At 39.7% G+C, this 23,040-nt stretch overlaps 1 protein-coding gene across 13 annotated transcripts in view; it reads left to right on the forward strand.

Annotated features, from left to right (window-relative positions):
- The window catches only part of LOC131131904 (serine/threonine-protein kinase BRSK2-like), a 65,841-nt gene that overhangs the window by 27,508 nt on the left and 15,293 nt on the right, over window positions 1-23,040 (forward strand). For 12 of the 13 annotated variants that reach the window (XR_009130261.1, XR_009130262.1, XR_009130264.1 and 9 more), the window contains exons 2-18: window positions 2,030-2,124; window positions 3,183-3,268; window positions 4,458-4,598; window positions 5,573-5,689; window positions 6,143-6,176; window positions 6,720-6,788; window positions 8,036-8,182; window positions 10,171-10,202; window positions 11,219-11,383; window positions 11,487-11,584; window positions 12,526-12,676; window positions 12,852-12,912; window positions 16,112-16,763; window positions 18,857-18,905; window positions 19,116-19,239; window positions 19,542-19,722; window positions 20,668-20,760. Coding sequence is in view for 5 of the 13 variants with exons in the window: in XM_058076931.1 (XP_057932914.1) it covers window positions 2,030-2,124; window positions 3,183-3,268; window positions 4,458-4,598; window positions 5,573-5,689; window positions 6,143-6,176; window positions 6,720-6,788; window positions 8,036-8,182; window positions 10,171-10,202; window positions 11,219-11,383; window positions 11,487-11,584; window positions 12,526-12,676; window positions 12,852-12,912; window positions 16,112-16,763; window positions 18,857-18,905; window positions 19,116-19,239; window positions 19,542-19,722; window positions 20,668-20,760 (2,295 nt within the window). In the remaining 8 variants the exon portion in view is untranslated. The remainder of the gene's footprint in view (window positions 1-2,029; window positions 2,125-3,182; window positions 3,269-4,457; window positions 4,599-5,572; window positions 5,690-6,142; window positions 6,177-6,719; window positions 6,789-8,035; window positions 8,183-10,170; window positions 10,203-11,218; window positions 11,384-11,486; window positions 11,585-12,525; window positions 12,677-12,851; window positions 12,913-16,111; window positions 16,764-18,856; window positions 18,906-19,115; window positions 19,240-19,541; window positions 19,723-20,667; window positions 20,761-23,040) is intronic. The other variant, XM_058076936.1, reaches the window with a different exon arrangement.

Below are 23,040 nucleotides of genomic sequence, written 5' to 3' on the forward strand. Positions count from 1 at the left end.
AACCCGCCAACTGAGACGAGCCATTCCGGAGGACCGCATCAACCGGGACAAGCCATTCCTGAGGGCCACAGTCGAGGAAAAAGCCAGACCGAGCAGAAGGACATCCATCCAGGAGGCTGGCAGTGAGGAAGGGGTGAGATGAGCGCCCTCCTCCTACATGTGACGTGCCAAGTCACCACCTCATCTCGACAAAAGAAGCCAAAGGGTCCCTCCAGATGACATCGTGCTGACCATCGGCGGGTGGTCAAAGAAAGGGACTGAAGATGGCCAACACCGAGGCACAATAATCCTCTGGACGACGATAACGGGAGCAGAAACATTGCTCTGAACCAATTCTGCCCTCGCCCTGGGCCCCAAATCCCCTCCCACAACACTTCCCTTTCCCCATGGTCTAGGACAAGAAGGCGGCGAGATTCCTTTGAACGCCATATGTGAATTCTTTTCGGAAAAGGGTACTGTGCCAAGGGGCCAAGACTGGACCAAGCGACATTGTTTGTTGTTTTGGGGGTTTAGTACCCCCAAAAGGGGGGAATATATTGTAAAATGACTACTTTCTTGCACATTGCATATGACTTTTCTTTTTGTTAAACTCTAGTTGAACTTAAGACGGCTACGTGACTTGGGGAGGCCAACGTGACCTGATTGTTATACAAGATGTGTTCGGATGGGAGGGGAGTCCAGGATGTTTTGCCAAAACACTTAGGTCCAGTCACGACACATGACCAGATAAGGACTGAATTCTGGAAATCCACGTCATTGCTGGTGTTCATGAGGTCTATATAAGCGCTGTGTTGAATAAACAAAGGGACCCCCTTTTCCTACAACTGCAGAGATGGTTCGTGTTGCATTATTTGCCAACAAAGGTAATGAAGAGTTGAATATTCGCACTGGCATTTCTAGTGGACCATGGAAGAACCGTATTATCACGGTGTTTGAAGTGCAGATAAGTCATGTTGACATTTCTGTTGTGACAGCAAATACTCTTGAGACCACCTCTCAAACGTACGCAAGGAATACCAGGAAATGTATGCACTCTGTTGTTGTGAACACTCATTGAGACTGATTGTAAAGGTACAGATTGCAGGAGATTACTTTATCGTTAGAGCTAAAAGAACTACAGTTCTTTGGTTCTGATGGTTAGGATATGGAACCAGGAAGTTGTGAATTTGCAGAATAGACGCTGACACAACAAACAACAAACACAATGACTGGAAAATTAGCATCTTTAACAGCAGTGTGTTCCCCAGGGATGCTATCGAGGCCCATTTTGATTTTTAAATTTGTTTCTTTCGGCTTTTTCGTGGTTATGGAGTTGCCACACGCTGATTTGGCTTGAACCCTTTAATTTCCGGATGCCCTTCCTGATTAATATATAATGAATAAAGTCCAGAACGCTAACCACTGTCACATGCATCAGCTATTTTGTGTTATCATGGATCAAGACTGTGTTCTGACTTGGTGCTGCAACAAAAATACAATGCAAGAAAAAGTATCGATGACCCGCTACCCACTCCTGGGTAGGTGACATCCTTTTTTGCTCATCTCATCCCAGGTAGATTTGTCAAAAATCTTGATTTTTGTGACCAAATCACATAAAAAAATCAAATCACATCAAAAAGACATGAAATCAGATACAAACAGGAATGGGAAGAACATTTGACGTCAAATAACCAAAAATGAATATAGTGTTGGTTGTATGGTAGGCGAGTGGTTAGCACGCATGCCTCACAGCTAGGAGACCCGAGTTCAGTCCCACCCTTGGCCATTTCTGTGTGGAGTTTGCTTGTTCTCCCCGTGCATGCTGGGTTTTCCTCCCACATTCCAAAAACATGCTAGGTTAATTGGCGACTTCAAATTGTCCATAGGTATGAGTGTGAATGGTTGTTTGTCTATATGTGCCCTGTGATTGGCTGGCCACCAGTCCAGGGTCTACCCTGCCTCTCGCTCCAGCACCCCCGTGACCCTGTGAGCATAAGCTGTAGAAAATGAATGAATATAGTGTGATTTTTGTTTTTGTTTTGTTCTGCAGGTCTTGTCAAGCTGGGTGTTCACTGTGTGACATGCCAGAAGGTTGCCATCAAGATAGTCAACAGAGAAAAGCTCAGTGAGTCTGTTCTTATGAAGGTAAGAACGTCCTTACAATCAGTGAATATACATATTGTCTTGTTTATTTTTGCTAAAACAATGCTCCTGGCTTTAATCAAACTTCACGCGGTGACGAGACCGTGCATATAATTGTCATAATCACATTGTCTAAACCTGATTATTTCACCACTTCTCATTGCTAATTTACACAAGAAGACTCCTGCAGTGATTCCCATTGTATTAGGCCAGCACCCTGCCCACTAAGATGGTCAACTTCATTTATTTCTGTTTCTGTTCTGTTTTTATATACTGTCATGTCAGATGACAGCAGGAAGGCTACTTTCATACAAAACATTGTTCTTTTCATCTTATTAGTCTTATTTGCAGAACAGTCCCTAACAAAACATTTTATGTCAAAATGTCTATTTAAAATGAATATATTGGAATTCACAAACAGGCCTTTGGATAGAACTAGTTGTTCTATACTAGATCTGCACTTCGGACTTACTTCTTATAAATGTAAATATTTTGTAAATGTTTACCAGTGAACTTAAAAAAATAAAATTGCAAGTAAAATGATTATTCAATATTATTTATAAGAATACATATTACTGTACTCTAGTACGGTATGTTTTTTGTTGCAGTTGCAGTCTCTGAAAAGTACTGTATTTTCCGAACTATAAGTCGCACTTTTTTCATAGGTTGGCTGTTCCTGCGACTTATACTCCAGAGCGACTTATAAATGAAAAAACTGTTTATGTTACATAAACACTGGACACCTTTTCTGTTTGTTTATTTTTGTGTAGCTGAATAACCATTGTGTTAGCATATCTTACACCTATTCAGCCTGTTCTCTATTCTTTTATTGTTAGAACTTGCCTTCCAAGAGGACGTAATGTCTGTTTTGGTCAAGTAGTTTGTAAAATAAATTACCCGCAAAAAATGCGACTTATACTCCAGTGTGACTTATGTATGTTTTTTTCTACCTAATGATGCATTTGTGGCTTTGTGCAATTTATAATCCGGAGCGACTTATAGTCTAGAAAACACGGTACTAATTATGTTGTTTTGATGTTCTTCTTCCTGTGTTGGTCCAGGTTGAAAGGGAGATTGCCATTCTGAAGCTCATAGAGCATCCTCATGTTTTAAAGCTGCATGACGTCTATGAAAACAAGAAATACCTGTAAGTACAATATCCAGCTGGAACCTTATTTGAGTCGCCTTTTTCTAAATGTCATTTTGGAAACTGCAAGTAAAGAAATTCAGAATCTGTTCCGACATACTCGAGTATAAATGAACCCCTGTCTGGTAGATGCTTGCTTTTTGCAGAGGTTACATGCTGGGACCAAATGAAAATCTACCAGTATCACTTTTCCAAACTTCCTCTTCCCTTCCAAAATTCCTCTTTTGGCCCCCTCTAGTCTTTGCAGAATTGTTGTAATTGATCCACATTGGAGGGTTTTCCAGCATTGTTTAAGGTCATGTCAGCATCTCAATAATACTTGGATAGGCCACTCCAAAGTCCTCATTTTGTTATTCTTCAGCCATTCAAAGGTGGACTTAGTGGTGTGTTTATGATCATTGACCTGCTGCAGAACCCACATTGGTTTCTGTTTGAGGTCATGAACAGATGGTCGGACATTTTCCTTCAAGATTTTTTGGTAGACAGCAGAATTATTGTCTCTGTTTATCACAGCAAGTCTTCCAGGTCCTGAAACAGCAAAGCAACCCTAGACCAACACACTACCACCACAATATTTTACTCCATTATTTTTATCCAAGATAAAAATGGGACACAAACATATCTGAAACTTAAAAGTTTTTTCTCTTTAGGCCAGAAGAGTCTTTTCCCAAAGGCTTTGGGGATCATCATGTTTTCTGGCAAAATTGAGATGAGCCTTAGTGTTCTTTTTGTTCAGCAGTGGCTTCCATTCAAAGGTGGACTTAGTGGTGTGTTTATGATCATTGTCCTGCTGCAGAACCCACATTGGTTTCTGTTTGAGGTCATGAACAGATGGTCGGACATTCTCCTTCAAGATTTTTTGGTAGACAGCAGAATTCTTGTCTTCCAGGTCCTGAAGCAGCAAACAACCCGAGACCAACACACTACCACCATGATATTTTACTCCATTACTTTGACGCAAGATAAAATGGGACACAAGTTTTGTCTCCTCAGGCCAGAAGAGTCTTTTCCCAAAGGCCTTGGGGATCATCACGTTTTCACTTTTTCCACACCACTTTACAGTAACTTTAAATTTTGCACCATTCATTTTTTTTCAATTGCCATCCATTCAGTGTCCTAAGAATACAATAACCTGAATGAATGTGAATATTTACAGGCATGAAATGTGAAAACATATTGTCTTCTTTAGGTACTTGGTGCTAGAACACGTATCTGGTGGGGAGCTTTTTGACTACCTGGTGAAGAAGGGCCGACTAACACCGAAAGAAGCACGCAAATTCTTCCGACAGATCATCTCAGCCCTGGACTTCTGCCATAGCCACTCCATATGGTTTGTTCCACCCAACTGACAGTATAATCCCTAATACTCCAAAATATCACATGCTATATATTTATATATACAATACATCCTACAAATGGTCACATATTGTGCTTGCAACATTTTTGGCTGCATCTAAAAAAATGCTCACTCTTCAAATTTTGCTTCACTGTATCACCGTTTTACAAAAATACGTTAATTAATAATAATAATACATTTTATTTGTATAGCACTTTCAGCAAATTACACACAGTCCAAAAAATGTGCATGTCTAAGTGTACTTATTTTTGGCCTAAATCAAGCAAGCATAATGAAGTAAAATACAAATATATATAATATATAGACAAACAACCATTCACACTCACATTCATACCTATGGACAATTGGAGTGGCCAATTAACCTAGCATGTTTTTGGAATGTGGGAGGAAACCGGAGTACCCGGAGAAAACCCACGCATGCACGGGGAGAACATGCAAACTCCACACAGATATGGCCGAGGGTGGAATCGAACTCGGGTCTCCTAGCTGTGTGACCTGCGCGCTAACCACTCGTCAATACAATATTTGCTCAAATTTGTAATTTTTTGTTTTTTACTAACAAAAGGCTTTTTTTTAACATTCAGTAGCTTAGTCATGCAGTATGAAACTGTACATTGTATATTACAACTAGTATACTCCTTCTATTCCAATTGCATTGTAAATGTATTGTTAAGACCACCCAACAGAACGTTGTTAGAGGGACGACGGACAGAGAGGAACGAGACAGAGGAGAAGAGGCTGTCCGCCACCCCATCTTCTGGAGTTCGGCCCAACTGAGCCGCAGTGGCAGTGATTTATTAGTATATAAACCGTTATAGAGTGAAGAGGCGGAATTTGAAGCGTGACATGGCAAGGGATTACTGTACTAGTACTGTCCACAAAGTACCATCACAGGTATGTATGTGTGTGTTGTTTAAAAAGTACTTTCTTGTCCATTTGTTGTGCAGCCACAGAGACTTGAAGCCGGAGAATTTGTTGTTAGACGAGAAAAACAATATCAGGATAGCGGACTTTGGCATGGCGTCTCTGCAGGTCGGGGACAGTCTACTAGAGACCAGCTGTGGGTGAGTATTCAAGTCAAGAACACTTTTCTTCCTGCAACTTCGGAAGGACAATTGATAGTTTTAAAAAAAAGAAAGACTGAAAATAAGCCATCAAGTCAGACGTTTACTCAGTAAACCGAACCAGCAAGCCATGCCGGCCAGGGCGATGTAGCTAACTCGCCCCGGCCAGTAAAGCTCAGTGAGTTCTTGAGTGATTTAGCGTGTTACTCTTCTTGAGTAACAGGAACAAGTACTATGTCGGTCTATCAAACCGACACAGTTTGATTTTTGTCTGCTAATAATGGCTTTTCTTTTGTGTAACCTAAGAAAAATCGTGCCTCTCATGTTACATAATACTGATAAAAGGATTTTTTTTTTTCTTGGGAGAGCTGGAAGGTTGATTTGTTCTTCGGGCATGTTGTGTGATTGAGTGGACCACTTTGAGTCATCATCCGCTCTGTGCTTCCCTTCCAGATCGCCGCACTATGCCTGCCCAGAGGTTATCAGGGTAAGTACTCTCTCTGTGTTTGCTGTCTTTTGTCAAGCCAAAGCAGGTCCAACCTCCCTCATTCTGCATCCTCCCAGTAGGCACCCGCTTCACTTTCCTGGACCCTGATTGGTAGAAATATGCAAATATATTTATATCTACTCTATATACCCTCCCCTCTTTTATTTTTGGTTCATTCAAACGGGGAAGAATTTATTCATTATTCAAAAAATTTAGACTTTAGACCAGCAATCACCAAATGGAGGACCTCGGTCCAGATCTGGACGCAGTGATGGCCCTTTACAGATCCGTGAACAATTTAAATAAATGCGAAATATAATAACATATACCGTATTTTCTGGACTTTAAGTGGCTCCGGAGTATAAGTCGCACAAGGCCAAAAATGCATAATTAGGTAGAAAAAAAACATACATAAGTCGCACTGGAGTATAAGTCGCACTTTTTGCGGGTAATTTATTTTACAAACTACTTGACCAAGGCAAGTAGGCTACTTTCTATGCTGCTCTTGTAAGGTGTCTTGTCTCTCTTTGTATTGTGGACCAGGGGGAGAAGTATGATGGCCGCAAAGCAGATGCTTGGAGCTGTGGAGTCATCCTCTTTGCACTTTTAGTGGTGAGTTTTTTGTTTGTTTGTTTGTTTTTTACAATAGTCCACGTAGTACATTTTCCATCCTGCCCCATTTGTCATTGTATACATATGTAGAAATATATTTTTTAATTAAATGAAACAAAAAAAAAAACACATTACAGAAAACTTAAAAAAATGTAAAAAGAAACATTATAAACACATTACAAAAAAACATGATGAAAAACATTCCAGAAAACATTTTTTTGATTACAGAAAACCTTACAAAAATGGTTTTGAAAAGATGAAAATAATTGAATTGAAATAATTGAAATAATTGAAAAAAATATTACAACAACATTATCGAAAACATGACAATAAACATTCCAGAAAACATTACAAAAAATGACAAAACCCCCAAAATAATTGCAGAAAATATTACAGAAATCACTACAAAAATGTACAAAACACTACGAAAAACATAAAAAACAATACCAATAGAAAACATAGCAAAAATACATGACAAAAACATTATGAACAAAAACAAGACAAAAAACAAAAAAAATGAAGAAAACATGACCAAAAAAACACCAAACAATAGCCAACAAGCTGATGGACCTAAGTGTAGGACATATGTAAAAAAACAGAAAAACCAAAATAAACAAAAAAACAAAATCAAAGACACAATGGAAACAGAACATTCATTCATTCATTTTCTTCCGCTTATCCTCACGAGGGTCGCGGGGGTGCTGGAGCCTATCCCAGCTGTCTTCGGGCGAGAGGCGGGGTACACCCTGGACTGGTGGCCAGCCAATCACAGGGCACATATAGACAAACAACCATTCACACTCACATTCATACCTATGGACTATTTGGAGTCAACAATTAGCCGATTAACCACGGGGAGAACATGCAAATTCCACACAGAGATGGCCGAGGGTGGAATTGAACTCGGGTCTCTTAGCTGTGAGCCCTGCTTGCTAACCAAAAGCCCAGAAACAGAACATAATAACATATTTTTTAATTGATTTCAATGAAACTGCTGGCATTTCCACAGGGAGAACCGCCTCACACTTTGAAAAATAAAAATAAATACAAAATCTGGAGGATGTTGTCCATTTAGATATATAAAATCACCAAAATGACCCTGACACAATATTCATGTAGGTCATAATCTTCGCTGTGTTCTATTGCTTCAACACAAAAAGAGCACATGCAATTGTTATGTGGCAAATTCTTCTATTTTCCCATTGATTATTTCTATTCCTACTTAGCTTTTTCTGCTTGCTCATCAGGGTGCTCTACCTTTTGATGACGACAACCTGAGGAATCTTTTGGAAAAGGTGAAGCTCGGCGTTTTCCACATGCCTCATTTCATCCCTCCAGACTGCCAGAACCTTCTCCGTGGAATGATTGAAGTGGACGCTTCCAAACGACTGACGGTAAGCCACATATGCAGACCCGGGCTGGTTGAAGTAGGAGAAAGTTATTTCAAGATGTTTTATTTTTTGGGTCGGGTACTGCATGTACTCCAGGTATGGTGGGGAAAATCAATATTTGATGATTCAGTAAGCTTAGTAAGTTTTATTTTAGTAGAGACAGAATGTACACAAATAACATGAAATAGGTTAGGTTATAAAGGAATTCTGGGCTGCTTTCTTACCTTTCTCGCAATTTATTGACTGTTCTTCCATTTTTTAATGATTGCACCGATAATTTTTGTCAAGGTTCTTCTTCATGATTTTGTAATACCGGTCTATTCCTGTCTTGTGTGAGTCTACAATCTTGTTGATGGTCTTGGAGTTTATTTCAGTTTGTTGCGGATCTATAATCCTGTCAAGGGTTTTGTCGTCCATTCCAGTCTTGCGCTGGTCCACAATATTGTTGATGACCTTGTACTCCATTCCAGTCTTGTTTGGTCTTGTATTGCATTCCAGTCTTGCACGGGTCTACAATCTTGTTGACGGTCTTGTAGTCCATTCGAGTCTTGTGCGGGTGTGTAATCTTGTTGAGGAGGTCTTGTGTGGGTCTACAATCCTGTTGATCTTGTATTCAATTTTGGTCTACAATTTTGTGGATTTTTTTGTGGATTGCCGTCCAAGACTACGGTCTTGTAGTCCATTTAGGTCTTGTGTAGGTTCCCGATCTTGGCGGTCTTGTCGTTTGTTGCAGTCTTGTGCAGGTCTAAAATCGAGTTGAAAGACTTGTAGTCCATTCCACTATTGTGCGGGTCTACAATCTTGTTGACGGTCTTGTAGTCCATTCCGGTCTTGTGTAGGTCTCTGATCTTGGCAGCCTTGTAGTTTGTTGCAGTCTTGTGCAGGTCTACAATCGAGTTGAAAGTCTTGTAGTCCATTCCGGTCTTGTGTAGGTCCCCGATCTTGGCGTACTTGTCGTTTGTTGCAGTCTTGTGCAGGTCTACAATTGAGTTGAAAGTCTTGTAGTCCATTCCACTATTGTGCGGGTCTACTATCTTATTGACGGTCTTGTAGTCCATTCCGGTCTTGTGTAGGTCTCCGCTCTTGGCGGTCTTGTAGTTGGTTGCAGTCTTGTGCAGGTCTACAATCAAGTTGAAAGTCTTGTAGTCCATTCCACTCTTGTGCGGGTCTACAATCTTGTTGACGGTCTTGTTGTCCATTCCGGTCTTGTGTAGGTCTCTGATCTTGGCGGCCTTGTCGTTTGTTGCAGTCTTGTGCAGGTCTACAATCGAGTTGAAAGTCTTGTAGTCCATTCCGGTCTTGTGTAGGTCCCCGATCTTGGCATACTTGTCGTTTGTTGCAGTCTTGTGCAGGTCTACAATTGAGTTGAAAGTCTTGTAGTCCATTCCACTCTTTTGCGGGTCTACAATCTTGTTGACGGTCTTGTGGTCCATTCCGGTCTTGTGTAGGTCTCCGCTCTTGGCGGTCTTGTTGTTGGTTGCAGTCTTGTGCAGGTCTACAATCGAGTTGAAAGCCTTGTAGTCCATTCTACTCTTGTGTGGGTCTACAATCTTGTTGGTGCTCTTGTAGTCTTGTCGTAAAGTCTTGTGCAGTTTCATTTAATGTTATTTTTTCCTTTGTCTCTCCGTTACAATAAAACTAGAGTTAAAATGATGCTTATATTTTTGTTACAATCTGCAGGGGATATTTACTTTCTTCTCTGTGATGCTCTTGATAAAATCTCATTCAAAGATGTTGTCTTTGATCAGAGTAGAATGTCAGCCTCAAGCAATGGAGCATATATTTTGCCTTTTTTTTCATCTCACAAATTAGTATCAGAGCTTCAGTGCAAGTGTAAGCAGTTTGGTTTGCAGTCCAACAATGCAAAGCTTGTATAGGCAGCATTGTTCTCTATGCAGTTGAAGCTAAAGTTTTACATGAAATGAACAAATTGCAATGTAAAGACAACAATTATCACATTTGATGTGTTTTTCTTTCTTCTTGTGTTCCAGTTAGAGGAGATCCAGAAGCATACATGGTACCTGTAAGTAAACCAACCTGGGCTGGAACACATGCCTTAATGATATGTACACTTTGATTATTTCTGTGTTTTTCCACTTAGAATTACAAGAATCCCTCATTTATCGTGGTTGATTGATCTTGTAAATACAGTTTTTAACATTATTTGAGCCTTCTAGACAAGAAATAACATCTAGTATAGTTATAGTAAGGATAATTCATAATGCCGCCTACAGAGAACATACTAACTCCTTATTTCTAAAATCACAAATACTTCAACTTGCTGATATAGTTCATCTTCAAACAGCTAAAATAATGCATAAGGCTAAAAATAAGCAATTAGCTAAAAATGTCATCCAATACTTCTCTACAAGAGAGGAGAAATATGATCTCAGGGAAGAACTACATTTGAAACACTTCTATGCTAGGACTACGTTATGCTAGCCATAGCATTTCAGTATGTGGAATCAAACTATGGAATGGATTGAGTAAGGAAGTCAAACAATGCACAACGATGAGCCAATTCAAGAAACAATACAAGCAGTTGATGTTTGCTAAATACAAGGATGAAGAGTCTTGAACCAGTCATGATGTGCTATATATATCACTATATTGACACTTACTATGGTACACATTATGTCATTGGATGCTCATATCACCTCCTGCTTCGGTACGGGACAAAAAAAAAACCTTAAACTATATTAGGAAAGCAGGAAGTGAACAAATGTAACAGTTACTGATTGTAAAAGTATCAGATGGAGGGGTAGGATTTAATAAGCTTTGCTTCTTCCTACTCCTTTTGGACATGTGGAACTGTGAACTGATTATGGGATGCATTCGATTGTAATCAAATGAAATAAAACATAGTAGTAGTATAATATCTTTAATGTCCACAATGTAATGTTATTTATGTTTTCAGTACAAAATGTATCAAGGTAGAAGGCTGGTAAAAATGTGTTGTAAAATTGAAGCTGCGTTCAAGCGGAGTCGCTGCAAGACATTTTTGACGGTGATGATTAACACGCATATGTTATGTGGCAGAGCGGGAAAAAATGAACCCGAGCCTGAGCAGCCCGTCCCCAGGAAGGTGGCCATCAGGAAGCTCGCAGCAGCTGAAGAGATGGACCCCGATGTCCTGGAGAGCATGCACTCTCTGGGCTGCTTCAGGGACAAAGACAAATTGAGCACAGACCTGCTGGCTGACGAGTGAGTGACAGGAAGCAAACATACATAGAAATAGAAGATGCAGGTTGACGTCATACGTCTCCTGTAGGTGGCGTCACTTCGACTTACATTATTTCTCTTCTAGTGACAATCAGGAAAAGATGATCTACTTCCTTCTACTAGACCGCAAGGAAAGATACCCGAGCCATGAGGACCAGAACCTGCCGGCACGCAATGAGATTGGTAGGCTCATACTTGACTTAACATAAAATACTGCAAACTACTGGGAGGTAATGCTACAATCTGTAGAATGGTTCTTTTTAGCCTTCGATATTTACCATTTCTTTTTAGTGAAATTAGGACTTTTCTATCCATCCATCCATCCATCCATCCATCCATCCATCCATCTATCTCATGGAAGTACAACTTTCTTTCTTGTAGAAGCATGGCTTATTTCTTATGAATATCTAACTTTTTTCTCACATATTCATTTTGTTATTGTAACTGTAATATTTTCAAGTAAATAATATAATTAAAAACAAATTATCTCAACGGCATATTGATGTGTATGTAAAATTTCAAATTAAAAAAAATCTGAAATTTGAAATATTTCATGACTGTATATGATTTTATTATTTGAATTATTTTATGTATTATATATATTATATTATATAGTGTATTTATAATTATTATATGGAAAAGACGGGAAGCAGAACTGGAGGTAGCAGAGATGAGGATGCTGAGGTTCTCATTGGGAGTGACCAGGATGGATAGGATCATGAAGGAGTACATTAGAGGGACAAAAAAAGTCAGTTAAAGTCAGTTATCGTCCAGACTGAGATGGTTGGGACATGTCCAGAGGAGAGATAGTGAATATATTGGTAGTAGGATGCTGCCAGGTAGGAGGCGTAGAGGAAGACCAAATAGGAGGTTTATGGATGTAGTGAAGGAGGACATGAGGGTAGTTGGTGTGAGAGGGACAGATTCAGAAGACAGGGTTGGATGGAGGTGGTTAATTTGCTGTTGCGACCCCTGAACGGAAAAGCCGAAAGAGAAAGAAGAAGAAGAAGTATATAACTTTATTAGTATATATTTTAGTAACACGTACACATATTGTTACACCTTGAACTGCTGACACTTTATGATTGTTGTCCTGTCATTCTGCTTTGAATGATGTCGAGCAGACCCTCCCAGGAAGCGCGTTGACTCGCCGATGCTGAGTCGTCATGGGAAGCGGAGACCAGAGAGGAAGTCGATGGAGGTTCTGAGTGTGACAGAAGGAGGATCGCCTGTACCGGTGCGACGAGCGATGGACATGGCAACTCACGGTCAGAGGTAAGCAAGGTTAAGTTATGTGATCCGGAGAGAAAACAGAAAGAATGAGGAGTCATAGGAAGTAAACAGCATAACAAAGGAAGGTAAAATGGGGACAAATGATTGACACGATGTCCATCAAGCCATCTGTTGTTTTGTAGTGTCTTTTCTTGTTCACTCTTTCTGTTGTTTGCAGGTCACGGTCCATCAGTGGTGCATCCTCCGGTCTTTCCATTAGCCCCCTCAGTAGTCCCAGGGTAAGTCTCTGTTTGTCCACAAGCTAATTGTTTTCCACAAAGCAGCCTTAGCGACTGGCTATCCTGTTCTGGCACTGGCATACATATATATATAAGTATATAAATATATATGTAAAGACATATACTATACAGTATGTCTTTGCATGTGATCAGCATCTCATGCACTCTGACCTCCATCATCAGCTTGTGTGACAGCAAAAAGCCTCTTTTGGTATTCTTTTGTCCCGTGCTCAGTCCTTATTGATTATTAATCGGTTTCCAACAAGCCTTGACTTTAGCAGTAGATGTGTAGCCGTTTGGTTTGTGTGTGTGTGTGTGTGTGTGTGTGTGTGTGAGGCCAAAATGAATGACTGCAGTGATTGTGTGGTCATGGAGATGAAGCAACATGTTGCTGTTGAATTAACTATGTTTCTATTCTCTATAGTATTGCATAAATTCATTTGCAAGCAACTTTTTAAAAGGCATGGAAACATGGAAAAAACACATGAAAACATTCTCCCATTTCTAAAGGTTGGATCAACACACTAAACTGCAGTAATCACTCACCACTCCTCACTTTCACATTATTATGTTTTTTCAGAGTATATTAATTTATACATTATTCTGTTTTCTAGTTTAATATGGCCTATTATTAGTCAAAATATGCATATTCAAGAAAATGCTGTGTATTTGTAAGCATTTCAAGTATAAAAATGGCTAAATTAAGTAAAATACAAAAGTAATAATAATAATAATACAGTTTAATACAGTAATACAGCTTTAAGCCACTCATCAGTGATTGGGCACGCACCTGACTTAAATTATTTGGTAAAAATTAGATTAAATTGCTCTTTAAGTCTCCTTAGGCAGAGGGTTCAGTTATTTATTCCTCCCCCTTCTGTCAATGTTTGCATGCTATCCTCATTAAAATATGAAAACCTATAAATGTTTGGGTGTTTTTAGTTAAAGCAGACACCATCTGTGTGATTTTGACAAAGATCAGATCACATTTGATGGTGATTTTATGCAGAGATGTGAGAAATTCCATAAGGTTCAGATACTTTTTCATACCACTGTGTGTAGTATTCTACAATGGTCACTAGGTGTCAGCAATGATACTGTAACATTTGCTGAGACACCAAAGATACTTGATACTACAAACATACTTGATGGCCGGAAAAACAACAGCCTTTTATTGCAGGTTTGAATTATCAATTACATAACCGCGACTATAGGGGTGTTATTTCATGTATAGAGGTCTCTAATAATGTTTTAAAAAAACATATTCAGAAGGTAGTAAACAGCTTTTCTATGCTCTAACTATGAAATGATTCATTTATAAGTAAAGAATCCAACTTACCGGAAATTAATTTATCACTGTTGGGCCTGGAACTAATTAATCACAAGAAACAAGGGATTTCTGTAGAGGCTAAACGTTTGGACACACCTTCTCATTCAGTGCTTTTTCTTAGTTTCATGACTATTTGCAGTGTAGATTTTCAAAACTATCAATGAGCATGGAGAATTTGGAGTCGCCAATCAACCTAACATGCTTGTTTTCGGAATGTGGGAGGAAGCAGGAACAGGAGATTGAATACTTTCTCCCCCACTGTCTGCCATGTTTTTAATATGAAATCAAAGCCATGCCAGTGTACCATTCCAGGTGTAGGTTTCATTTGAGTTCAGAACAATGAAACAATCCAACAAGTTTTTTCGTACACACGGATGTGCTATGGCTGTGTGGAATAACGTGAGACAGTGATTTGGTAAAGCAGTCGTCACACATGCTGATCAGGCTGCTCGCTCATCTATTCCGCTGAACCGTGCATACACACTGGTACAGTGCATGTACTCTGCTATCTTGGGTGGAGGGTGACACTTACTTTAGAATTTTTACTTCTCATGGTTTGGAGATGTACCGATGTATCAGGCTTTGGGGTACTGTGCTGGACCTGAGAAAACTGCAAACTGTCCAGGTGACCGTTGTAGGAGGTTTTCATTCTGAGCAAGACTGAATTGAACTTTTATCACCATGGTATCTTTTCCATTATTTTCAACTCAAATGTAGCACATTTAAAGTATTGCTTTGTTAAAACTGTCATTATCATTCATTCATTCATTTTCTACTGCTTTTCCTCACGAGGGTCGTGGGGGTGCTGGAGCCTATCCCAGCTGTCTTCGGGCGAGAGGCGGGGTACACCCTGGACTGGTCGCCCAGCCAATCACAGGGCACATATAGACAAACAACCATTCACACTCACATTCATACCTATGGACAATTTGGAGTCACCAATTAACCTAGCATTTGGAATGTGGGAGGAAACCGGAGTACCCGGAGAAAACCCACGCATGCACGGGGAGAACATGCAAAACTCCACACAGAGATGGCAGAGGGTGGAATTGAACCCTGGTCTCCTAGCTGTGAGGTCTGCGCGCTAACCACTCGCCGCTGTGCAGCCCACAGGGAAATTTATTAACTAATAAAATCATTTGAAATACCAGTCCAGGGTGTACCCCGCCTCCCGCCCAAAGACAGCTGGGATAGGCTCCAGCATGTTTTTGTAAAAGTATTTTTTTCTTATAGAACTTTTTTGTTATCTCGTAACTTTTTTTCTCACATTACAACTTTATTTTCTGCTTGAATCTGAAAATAGTCTGAATATAAAAAAAACCAAGATCATAAGATCACAGTAACTGAATTGGGAATTTATTATTTATTTTTTTTAAGTATTACTTATTCTCATAGAAGTACTTTTTTCTTGTTACATTTCAACTTACACCTCTTAAAATATATTTTTCACTGCTTTTTTACAGCTTTACGTACTGTATTTCACCGAGAACTGTTCCCAAACACATGGATCATAGTTACGCCTCTGGTGGTGTTTATGAGTGTAGTCATGTGACTTTCCCTATGAGCACTGTCAATGAGTTTCATGGTGACAGAACGTGTCGTTTCAGGCCAGCAGGTTTGACATCGGTGCATCTCTGCTATCAGTATCATGACTGCTGCACTGCTGCCTCCTGATTGGCTGATAATCACTGTGCTAATTGCATGTTTTTTTTCTTTCTTTCTCGCACTCTCACCGCTTCCTGCCTGCTCCATCTTTGTTTGATTTGCTGCTGTCTTGTATTTCTGGGAATGAACGTTGGTTCGTTCGGGCCGTGGTGTTCCCTCGCCTGCTGACTGTGGTCATTCGCACCGCTGCATGAAAAATCACAGCCCAACCGGCGGTTTTTCATTCCACCCCAGTCCCCAGACCTGTGTCAGTCCCCCAATTGCAGCCCCGCCCGCTCCCCTGAAGTCCGTCTTAACGGATTGGGGCCCCGCGCACCCAACTCCTTCCAGCCCAAAATGGGCTCCCCCCTCATGCACCCTCGCACACAGACCCTCCCTGCCAAGCCCAAAGTGTCTGAGAAGCCTCTGCAGACCACCAGGTCCAACCCTCTCCCCAACACCGCCCAGACTCCTTCCAAGTCTGAGCCCTCCACGCCCAACCAGCCGCTAGCGCCCTGTATCCCCAACAGTCCCCGTGTGAGGCGACACCCTCCCCTTACTGTGCCACCCAAGCTGTCCATCCCTTTGTCCCCCGTGCCTCCGATGTCCCCCCTGCGCCGCCACCACCTCCACCCTGACCACAATGGCAAATCTTTCCCCAACACGCAGGTGACCCCCCATCCTTCCCCCAGAGGGAGCCCTCTCCCCACTCCCAAAGGTACCCCGGTTCACACGCCAAAGGACAGCCCGACAGGCACGCCCAGTCCGACACCGCCCCCCAGCCCGTCTATCGGGGGCATGCCCTGGAGGACACGCCTCAACTCTATCAAGAACAGCTTCCTGGGCTCGCCTCGTTTCCATCGCAGGAAAATGCAAGGTAAGAATCGGCTGGGGTTGGATGTCCAAAGCTGTTTTTGATTGGCCTCCAGCACATTTAAAAATGGAATTTAACAAGAAAACTCCCACACTGCACAGCGAGACGACTATACGGTATTTTACCCAATTTCTTTCCCCTCATATTTAGTCCCAAATGATGACACTATGTGGGAATGCATAAAGGTAAGAGTTGGAAAACAAACTTCAGGCTCATACTGGTGGATGGTGGGGCTGTATTCATTTTGTGCTTTTCAGGGCTCTACATTAAAAACCAAAATGACTTGCCCATAGGGAATCCTTAAGGTGAGAACTACTTGCCCGAACTTGCCCCATGTAAAATGAAAAGACTGCCATAATGATATCATGTAATTTTTTGTGGCATCACATGAGAATCTCAAATAAATAAAATAATGAAATAAATAATACTTTACACATGGTAGTCGTAGTAAGCAGTGATATTTATAAGTTGTGCACCACAATGAAACATTATTGAATAGACACATTTGTGTACTAGTAAAGTGTTTTTAATCCAGAAAAAAATGGTCAATGGTCAAACAATAATTTGTGAAGCAAAGGTGAGAAAAATCCACAGAGAAATGGAAGCGCTAGATTTTGTAGCTTGTGCAAAATCAGGTGGTGTTTCATTGTGACCACTTCAAATTGTCACAGCAATGTGATTCACTCACCTGTGCCATCATTTGATTTGCTGCCGCTAATAAAATACTTGTTTAGGAGGCACTGCTTCATCACTTTTTGCTGTTTCCTTCAGAATTAGACGATGTTGGCAGCGCCACCATGACGGATGTTTTCGTAGTCAAACGATCGCTGATTGGTTGATCGCGAACAAGAACGGGTGTGGGTAAAACGCGGACTGTGGATTACGGACCGCGGTCTAAATAGACGATTCTGATTGGTCCATTTCAAGATTTGCAAGGATTGCTTTGCAAATTACCAGCGGAATTACTCAGTCCGTGTTTTACCAACACCCAACAAGAACCGCTTTAAAAAAAACTCTTGGCAGTATGGCATTCCAAAGTACACTTGCCCGACGGGAATATCACTGATTGGATTTACTTGCCCGAATTTTGTTTTAACTTGCCCCGGGCCATCGGTACAACGTTATTGTCGAGCCCTGCTTTTAATTCAATATTGTTCGTGTCATAGTTTTACACAATACATAATAAATGGGATAAATTACAGGCTTTTCCTCATGCTTTTTTTGAAGTGCGTAAATAAATGTAAAAATATATATTTGTATGAGTTATTTTTTGATTACTTTACCTGTAATTAATTAATTACTTTTAAAAATATTCATTCATTCATTCATTTTCTACTGCTTATCCTCACGAGGGTCGCAGGGGGTGCTGGAGCCTATCCCACCTGTCTTCGAGCGAGAGGCGGGTTACACCCTGGTCTGGTGGCCAGCCAATCACAGGTCACATATAGACAAACAACCATTCACACTCACATTCATACCTATGGACAATTTGGAGTCGCCAATTAACCTAGCATGTTTTTGGAATGTGGGAGAAAACCCACGCATGCACGGGGAGAACATGCAAACACACAGAGATGGCCGAGGGTGGGATTGAACTCGGGTTTCTTAGCTGTGAGGTCTACGCGCTAACCACTCGACCGCCATGCAGCCCATTTATTATCATCTAATATATAAATAAAATTGCGTTCGGCAGCTATCCGGAAGTCCTCTTGAGCACCTGGGAGTGTGACCGACCCCAGCGGAGTGGGCTTGCATGGAGGAGGGCCGTGGGTAGAATAAATTACAACAGAAGCACAAAATCCAAGAAAATATAGCTGAATAGGTGCAGATTCTGGAAGATGGAGAAAGCTTTGTGTGTGGATGCTCTATAGGAGTCCACAACTCAATACAAAGGGCTGAAAAATGAGCATAATAGTTCCTTTAAGAAGAAAGTGTAAATATTTGGAAAATGGGGGCAAAAAGTATATCGATATATATCATAATGCTGAGATGCAGTTTATTCTTGAAATAACTATTTAGCATATTTGACATATCAAAGTTTAGGTATTTTAGTATTTATTTAGTATGCTCATTGACCAAATTGTTTTAATTTGCAGTTCCCACGCAGGAGGACATGTCTAGTCTCACCCCTGACTCTTCCCCAGAGTGAGTATTACAGTAATACATGATATCTTTGTGTTTTACACTGAACATGATATTCACATGTATCAAATTTGATTTTGGAACATTTTTGCCTCTTTTCTGATATCTGAATCGGACCAAACCACTAAATATTTGTGTTTGCTTGTAAAAACAGTCTTGTACACTTGTACAGTATTGTAATACTCTCAATTATTTGTGTGTTCTATTCTGCAGACTCGCCAAGAAGTCCTGGTTTGGTAACTTCATTAACCTGGAAAAGGAGGAGCAGATCTTCATCGTCATCAAAGACAAACCTCTCAGCTCCATAAAGGCAGACATTGTCCATGCTTTCCTTTCGGTATGTTTACTGGGTCATGTTAAGTAGATGATTGAACATTGTAATACTTACTTATTATGTTATACTAATGATAATATACTAAAACTAATATGGTATAATAATAATAATAATACAGTTTATGTTGATTTCTAAAAGTTATGAAAATTATCTGGTTATTGATGACACGTTTGTAAATGCAAGAGATATCCCATCATCTGTTATTTCCTGCTTCACGTGTGTCCTCCATGCTGTCATGGCCGCTGCTGTGTTAGTGCTGACTCATTGAGTTATTCTGACATCCTCTTCCCTCTCGTTATACTTAGATCCCGAGTCTGAGCCACAGCGTTATATCCCAGACCAGCTTTCGGGCCGAGTACAAGTCCACGGCTGGTCCCACCGTTTTTCAAAAGCCTGTGAAATTCCAGGTCGACATCACCTACTCGGAGAGCAGCGGCGCCACTAAGGAGAACGGCATCTACTCCGTCACCTTTACACTGCTCTCAGGTCAGCCCTCTTGGCAACTCCTCAGTATATACACGTCAATACATGGCTCTGTAGCGTCACAACATGTTGGCATAGTTTTTATGATATATTTATGTTATATTTGTACAAAAACAAGTATAAATGTATTAATAATCATGACCAAAAGTGTCCGAAAGATCAGCTTCAGGTTGGAAAACACGCAACAGTTAGGAAGCGGATCAAGCTGGAGAAATAGGAATAAAAGTAACAAACAATTAACAAAGAACAAAAAACACTACAGTTACAAAAGACTGGGGATAAATATTTAGCATTGAAGCTAGTGAAGAAGACCCGAGTTCAATTCCACCCTCAGCCATCTCTGTGTGGAGTTTGCATGTTCTCCCCGTGCATGCGTGGGTTTTCTCCGGGTACTCCGGTTTCCTCCCACATTCCAAAAACATGCTAGCTTAATTGGCGACTCCAAATTGTCCATAGGTATGAATGTGAGTGTGAATGGTTGTTTGTCTATATGTGCCCTGTGATTGGCTGGCCACCAGTCCAGGGTGTACCCTGCCTCTCGTCCAAAGACAGTCAGGAATAATCTGGCGTCTTCCTGGTGCGGACACAGGGCTCAGGAATGATAACCTTGCAATGTCCTGGTGGAATCGTTCCCCGTGCTCATCACTTACTTCTACACAGTTCAATGGAAAGTAACATATTGCAGCCAAGGGCTTTGTAGGACTTTGTAGGATGTTTGCCACCAGCTGCTTATAATTATCTGTCCTGTAGTTTTCAAGGAACTCTTGAAAGGATCTCTGATGCAATGGTTAATTTTTGCTACTGTTCATGCATGCATTTTGTTCACTGTCAGAGAAAAAAACCACACAGAAACACACAACAGAGAACAGGAAGTGGACAAAATAAGAGTCTATTGGGATGCAGACCATGACTTCAGTGGAATAACAGTGGATTTTGTTGACTCATCAGGTCCAAGCCGACGTTTCAAGCGCGTGGTGGAGATCATTCAGACCCAGCTGCTGAGTTCCAGCGAACAGCCTGGCATCCAGCCCCAGATCTCTGGTAAGTTGACCGCACCCTTTCCCTCACTTGTCACGGCAAAGCCGCACTTGACGACCAGCTCGGCTTTGACCCACACGGCTTGGCGTCAGAACCCCGCTTCTGCACACAGCATATAGCATGCACGCCCATGTGCATGGACCCGCTAGCATACCATGCAGGATGAGCTACCTCATGGGCGCTAATGTATGACCTACTCCAATCCATCCATCTCCAAAAGAAAACACACCTTCACTCACAGTTACAAATACTTTTTTGTGTGTGTAATTTAGCTTTTTTTTTGGAGAACGATGCTATAACGTCAATATAGAGTTTGATGGGCTGCCTATGGACAGATGGATTTATTATGTGTCCAGTTGTCTTTGTTAGTGTGATTGTGTTCCCTGTGTCCTATCTGTCTATTGACTTGATGGTGGTTCCCTCTGTTGGTGAAACATAGTAACAACAATGACTTGGTATTGTAAACATGCTTGTATTGCATACATTGCATACATTTGGCCATGAATCAATTATATCATTGATATAAAAAAATTGACTTGCTAAATTTAAAAAGTCATATGAACTTAAATGAAAATTTTTTTTCAGGAATGAATGATAGTATGATTAAAAAATAATAATAAATTGGCTACATGTCTTATCCGCCATCGCCACTTTACACTATTTCGAATACAGCCTATTAGTCCAAAATATGCATATTTGAGAAAATTATATGTATTTTTAAGGGAAGCATTTTTAAGCATAAAAGTAGGAACTAAACTACATATATCAATGATGAATGAAATACTGATACTTGTGTAACTAGTGTAACTGTGTTAGCAACTGCTGATGACATCATCGACAGTGATGGAGCTGACTTCTGCTTCTGGTTTCCATTTATATTAGCAAGCTGCTAACAAGGACGTTTTGCAATAAAAAATACATTGAGAACACAGTGTGTCAATAACATGACAAGATGCACGCCATATTGTACGCTACTCATAGAATGTTTGCTAACTGAGGCAAAAAATGTTATGTTAACCAAAAAAACACTCTAACATGGCTGTACACTAACCAAGGTTCCACGATTTAGATGAATAGAATTGAACAGGGGTGTCCAAACTCTCCACCGAGGGCCACATTGTGAAAATTAAAGGCTATTTTGTAAATGTATGCTAAGACGTTACATATATTTAAAGATTAAAAACTGCATCTCAGCTTTGTGTTGCATGTGGAAAAATGTGTTTTTTTCCATATTTGCTTTTTTTAGGATTTGACAAATATTTCAACATTCTTCTTAAATAAGAAATTAAATTTTGTAAAGAATTTCGTAAATGTTACTTTAGTAATATTACAACCTTTTTCCCTTAATATGTTGGCATTATTCTCAGAAAAAATACAATTGTTTTTGAAGTTTATTCATATAAAATTACTTTTTTGTAATGTTTGTACTTTTGTTTGTTTTTTCCCGTTTTGCTATTATTGTTTAACTATTTTAACTTTCTCATATATATATTATTATTATGCATAGTATTACTTTATTCCGCAATCAACTGTTTCAATAAGTACAACTTTATTTGAACTTTATCTTTGTTTTGTCTATTTCTCATAATACTAAGAATTTTCCTTTTATATTTCAAGTTCATTCAACTAAAATTAGTTTATTTTGTCCTTATAATTTTAAGATGTTATTCTCGTGAAATTTTCTTATCAAACTCTTTTAAAAGTTTTAAAAGTTTTTAGTCTCAGTGTATTGACATTATTCTTGTAAAGTTACTGCATTTTTTTTATGTTTGCTGTTTTTTTGTTTTCGTTTTGTTGTTAAATTATATTTTTAGAAGGCAATAAAAATCACCAATGTGCCACAAATGGCCCCTGAGCCACACTTTGGACACCCCTGAAATAGACTATAGTTTTGTGTCATCGTAACAGGGCATGCACAACAAAATGGAAACGTGTCAAAGTGCATTGCAGCAAACATAACCTCAACATTCAACAGTGGATTCTAAAAATATTTCATGAAGAATATTAAGAATTATGACAGTTTTGGCCAAAATTCTTTCATGTCAAATACAAAGATAATAATAATAATAATAATAATAATAATAATAATAATAATAATAATAATAATAATAATAATAATAATAATAATAATAATAATAATAATAATAATAATAATAATAATAATAATAATAATAATAATAATAATAATAATAATAATAATAATAATAATAATAATAATAATAATAATAATAATAATAATAATAATAATAATAATAATAATAATAATAATAATAATAATAATAA

The sequence above is a fragment of the Doryrhamphus excisus genome, chromosome 7 (genome assembly GCF_030265055.1).
Source record: "Doryrhamphus excisus isolate RoL2022-K1 chromosome 7, RoL_Dexc_1.0, whole genome shotgun sequence".
Lineage (NCBI taxonomy): Eukaryota > Metazoa > Chordata > Actinopteri > Syngnathiformes > Syngnathidae > Doryrhamphus > Doryrhamphus excisus.